At 61.5% G+C, this 4,967-nt stretch overlaps 1 protein-coding gene across 1 annotated transcript in view; it reads left to right on the forward strand.

Annotated features, from left to right (window-relative positions):
* The first annotated feature begins 3,253 nt into the window (after window positions 1–3,253).
* Window positions 3,254–4,967, forward strand: part of SLC35B2 (solute carrier family 35 member B2) — a 9,660-nt gene continuing 7,946 nt past the window's right edge. Inside the window, 2 exon segments of the mRNA XM_009283812.2 lie at window positions 3,254–3,328; window positions 3,330–3,346. Of these exon segments, the coding sequence (XP_009282087.2) occupies window positions 3,254–3,328; window positions 3,330–3,346 (92 nt within the window).

The raw sequence follows: 4,967 nt of genomic DNA on the forward strand, positions 1-4,967 counted from the left end.
AGCGGACTGTCTTTCCGGGGCTGGCACAGTTCTCGCCCTCCATCCCTCGTCCCTGCCCGCCTCTGCCAAGCAGTGTGGGTGGCAGGAGCCCGCTTAGAGCCAGGCCTTTGGTTCAGAGCTGATGCCTGCCGGAGATAAAAGCCACCCAGGGGCCCCAGTGTGAGCGGTAAGGAGGTAGCAGGAGGCTCAGCTCATGCCTTCCATGCTCTGCAGAGTGGGAGCTGCTGCCTGCTCCTCGCTGCTGCCTGCTCCTCACTGCTGCCCACCATGGCCGGAGCTGGCCCCGGGGGGCTGCCCTGTGGCAGGGGGCCAGTCCCTCTGGGCAGGGGGGCCTGGCAGCACAGCAGGTCGGTGGAGGGGACCGGAAATTCCCTCTCAGCTCTGCCTCCGTCGTGCTCTCACTTCTGTTATGACTGCGCCAGGGGCTGGCGTCAGACCCGGCTGGAAATAAAACCTCTCCTTGGGCTGGGGGACTCCATGGCCACGGGGGCCACGGTCCTGAGGATGTGGGCTCCCTGCTGGCCACTGAGTTCCAACAGCCACACCTCCTGTGTCCCTCTGCGCCAGCGGGCTGTGTGCCAGCCCTGCTGCGGCAGTGCTGAAAGGGAAGGATGTGGGGGAGAGAAGAGGAAATCAGTGTGGGACAGCAGATCGGCTGGCACGGGGACTGTGCCGTGCAGGTGATCTTGGACCGGTGCCGGGCTCCTGCCCGGCTTTGGCTGCCTGCCTTCACAGAGGGGAAAGCAGAAGTGCAGTGCACAGCCAGCAGCGGGGAACTGGAATTCCCCGGGCAGCTGCAAGAGCCCAGACCGCCCTCCGCAGCCACCAAACCCGGCCCTTGGGCTCTGTGAACGCATCCCAGGCTCTTCAGACCTGCCCCAGTTGGAGGTCTGGCTTTGGGCAGTGCCGGGTCCAAGCCCCGTGCATGCTGTGAGGTCCAAGGGAGGACCCTGCGGTGCTTTGTGGGGACAGGAGCGTTCGCTCCCTGTGGGGACTGGAGTGAAGGACTGCCCTGGGGAGCCTCAGGCCATGTTCCAGCCTTGCCCTGCTGCTGAGCTTCCCCAGGGAGAGGGCAGGATGGAGGAGCTCCTAGCTGGTGGGAAGGGAAGGGGACTGGGGGAGGTGGGAAGGTTATTCCTCCGTGCAGCAGTGGAGGATCTTTGCTCCTGAGCATGGCACTCAGGACTCATTTTTCTTTTTTTTTTCCTCCCCCATTCCCTTTATCGCCTCTGTAGGTTGGTTCACCTGGCCATTATCCACTGCGTCCCAGCTGTGGCACTCTGCTGCATTGCTCAGCTGCCCAGGGAGGTGCTGGAGATCCAAAATGATCTTTTCCAGGTATGTGGATGTGATAGGCAGAAGATGGGAGGAAGGCAAGTGCCACAGGCTGCTCCCTGGATAGATGCCCAATCCATCTGCCCTTTCCCTAGGACCCCCCACCCACTTCCTCCGGACCGTGGTGAAGGTCCCATGTGAGCAGCCCCTTTTCAGGGAGGGGAAGAAGGGCGTGGGAGATACCCTGAGAGGTGTGACAGCTCCCAGCACCAAAGGGTGAAGGGGTCCTTTACGAGGCCCCAGGATGTCGCAGACAGCCCTGGAGGGTGGAACAGGCACGGCTTGAATGTGGCAGGGTAGATAACCTGGGAGAGTGAGATCTGCCCCCACGGGTGATCCTTGAGCTGAGGTGTGGGGGGGCAGCAAGCTGTTTGCACCCCCCGGTGTCAGCCATGCTTAACCCCGGGACAGGCATGGGCTCCTGCACGGCAGCCTGCCCGTGCCACGGGGCTGGCTCCTGTAGGCTGGCTTGGCTCATCACGCTTGGTGTCCTGCGGGGCATCCCCCCCTTTCCTAATTTGTGTCCCCACCTCCTCTCTAGACCCCGCTCCACCTCGCCGTGTACCTGGAGCAGCCCAGCGTGATCCAGGCGCTGATCCACAAGGGAGTCAACCCCGGGCTGCAGGACCGCAATGGAAACACCCCGCTGCACCTGGCCTGTGAGCAGCAGCACCTGCGGTGTGCCCAGCAGCTGCTGCGGGGCACAGCCCTGACGGAGGGCACGGCCCAGCCCCATGGGCACCACCAGGACCTGCAGCTCCAGAACTGGCAAGGTGAGACCTGGGGGCAGCCCAGTGCAGAGCCGGTGGCCGGGTTGGGGCAGAAGACCGTGCGTTGTGTATGCAGGGATCCGGGAGCTCAGCAGAGTGGGCACGGGGCCGGGGTTGGCCTGCCTCGGGGTGGTCCAGGCTGACTGTGGCGCTCTCTCCTGCCTCCCCATCCCAGGCTTGGCCTGTCTGCACATCAGCACCTTGAAGGGGAACATCCCGATGATGTCTCTGCTGCTGGAGAGCGGCGCCAACATTGATGTTCAGGTAAGGCTGGGCATGGTGCGTGGTTCCCTTGGGCACTCCCTCCAGCCTCGAGGCAGACACTGCTGTGGGGCTTGGAGGCACTGAATTTTGAGGGAGCAGAGGGAAAAGGTCCTTGAGGGGCTGTGGGATGCCGTGACAGCAATCGGAGTGGGGACTGCCCAGTCTGCACCCTGTCAAGGGAGTGCGGGTGGGTGCTGTGGGGCCCATCTGAGGGGACCCCGCACCCATGCCCCTGTGGTCTGCGGGTTGCAGGAGGGCACGAGCGGGAAGACCCCATTGCACCTGGCCGTGGAGTGCCACAACCGTAGGGCTGTCCAGTTCCTGCTGCGCAACGGGGCGTATGTGGATGCCCAGATGTACAACGGGTGCACCCCGCTCCACCTGGCCGTGGGCCGCAAGGATGCTGCCATCGCTGCCATCCTCTCACACTCTGGGGCTGACACCCTGCTGAGGAACATGGAGAATGAGACAGCCCAGGACCTGGCTGACGGCAACGATGATGTGAGTCTGCATGAGGGGAGGTCTGTGGCTCTGCAAGCATGTCGGAGGGTGCGGGAGTTGGACGATTTGGGGGGAGCTCCTAGGAGGAGTTTCTAGCTGTGCCCGTCCTCCCCTATAGGGTGCAGGCGTTGGCTCTGGGGGTGCGTGGGGTGACTGCCTGTTGCCTCGAGCCCTAGGGAAAACCGAGCCAGGGTTTCTTGGCACTTCCCTGGGGAGGTGGGGGAGGCTGCAGGGCTAGGGGGACAGTTCTGGGCCCCTACCCCAGCCCCAGTGGAGGCACGACCCTGGATCCTTACACCTCTGCACCCTTGGCCTTTGCAGCTCCTCGCCTTGCTGCCCTTCGATGACCTGAAGATCTCGGGGAAGCCTGTTGTGTGTTCTGAATGAGCGGCTGGACTCCTTCGGCCTGTCGGGCTGCCTCCTCTCTCTGTGCTGTTGCCCTGCTGCCCACTGGGACCTTGCCTGCCTGCAGTTCAGTGGGAGCAGAGCCACTTTGGGAGACGTTGTCCCCCCCTTCCCCCATTGGAAAACTTTTGTTAGCCTCAGGCTGCCTTCTCGGAGGGAAGAAGGTGGCATTATGAACACTATTTGTGCCCTGCAGCAGGACTGAATTTCCCATTCCTGCCATGGGTTTGACTTTTGGGGGTCTCCAGCTTACCCAGGGAAGGAGCAGGAGAGGACTCCTTTTCACACTGTATGGTGGATGGAGCATCCTCTGGCACCCCCAAACACCATCAGAATAAGTGTGGGGTGAGGAGAGTTAACACACACTCCAATAAACATTTGTTCTTGCTGCGGGTGCCTGAGGTCTCATGTGATCTAACCCACGCCCTCCCCCACAGCATTGGGAGGCTGAGCATTACCCCAGGCGCACTGGCACGTGAGGGCTGCGGGGGCTTCCCCAGCCTGCCCGCTCCCTTGGGTCCTGCTCCCTCCCTCGCACAGCAGAAGGTTAGTGGGAGTGCAGAGGGTTCCTCACTTGCAGAGCCTTTCCAGTGCTCAAGGCTGAAGCTGGGGGATCCCAGCCTGGCGCTCCATTCCCGTGCCGTCCTGCTGAGTGTCTGGCATCGGGGCTGAAGACAGAGCATAGGAGGTGCCAGAAGACCAGGTCATGGATCCGTGTTTCTGCTATCGTGCCTGACATCTCACTGCCTTACTGTGCCACGGTTTCCTCTTCTGCAAAGAGGATAGAAAGATCCTGCCCCACCTCCCGGCTTGGGAGGGTGTTAAAAAACTTAGGGCATGGGTCTTCCTTGGGTTTTTGATTCCCCCAGGCTGAAAGCGGAGGAGACGGTAGGGTTATTTCCACATCCCTTCTGTTGTTCAGCTCACTACCCTTCCCTGCCCCCTCTCCAAGACAGAGGAACACGTGCGACGCATTAGGGAACCAGCAATGGAAGGTGCTGTGGGAATGGAGACACCGAGCGTGCCTGACCCCACCTCAGCCAGGGAAATTCCCCACTTGCTGCCTGGGAGCAGCTGCTATTGTTTGGGGCAAATCCCAGATGGCGCAATCACCCGAGATGCTCTGGAGTGAGCCGTTGTCTTCCTCCTCCTTTCTTGGAAAGACAAGATAGCAAGGGAATGCTGCCAGGAAAGCAGCATGGGCTCCCCCCAGGCCTCTCTGGAGCTTGCCTGGTCTCTTCAGCAGCCCTGGGCTGGGTTGCTCCGTTCCTTTTGCATCTTTGCCTCTCACCTTCTGGCAGGGCCCCAACCCTGCTGCAAACCAGCCATATTCTGCTCATGGGCTTTGGCCAGCACCTGCCAGGAGCAGGTGCCCCATGGAGCTGCTCCGCTGCCACCTTCACAGGGGAGGTGTGGCACTCCCGGGTGGCCCAGAGCGGGAGAGACAGGCGCTGGAGGGCAGAGCAGCATGGTGGGGCCAGGTCTGCAGCTGGATGGGAAGGGGAGGAAAAAGGCAGAAGTGATCTGCGCCATCTTTTTTTTCTTATTTTTAAATAAATTTTTTTTTAAAAATTAGTATCTTGTATAATATTATTGGGTGGCCACCTGGTGGCTGCAGCACTCCCCGCAGCCTTGCCTGGGGCCGGGATGGGGGTGCAGGGCTGCTAGGCTGGGGGAGCGGGGGGCAGGGTG

Source organism: Aptenodytes forsteri, unplaced genomic scaffold, assembly GCF_000699145.1.
Source record: "Aptenodytes forsteri isolate BGI_AS27 unplaced genomic scaffold, ASM69914v1 Scaffold309, whole genome shotgun sequence".
Classification (NCBI taxonomy): domain Eukaryota; kingdom Metazoa; phylum Chordata; class Aves; order Sphenisciformes; family Spheniscidae; genus Aptenodytes; species Aptenodytes forsteri.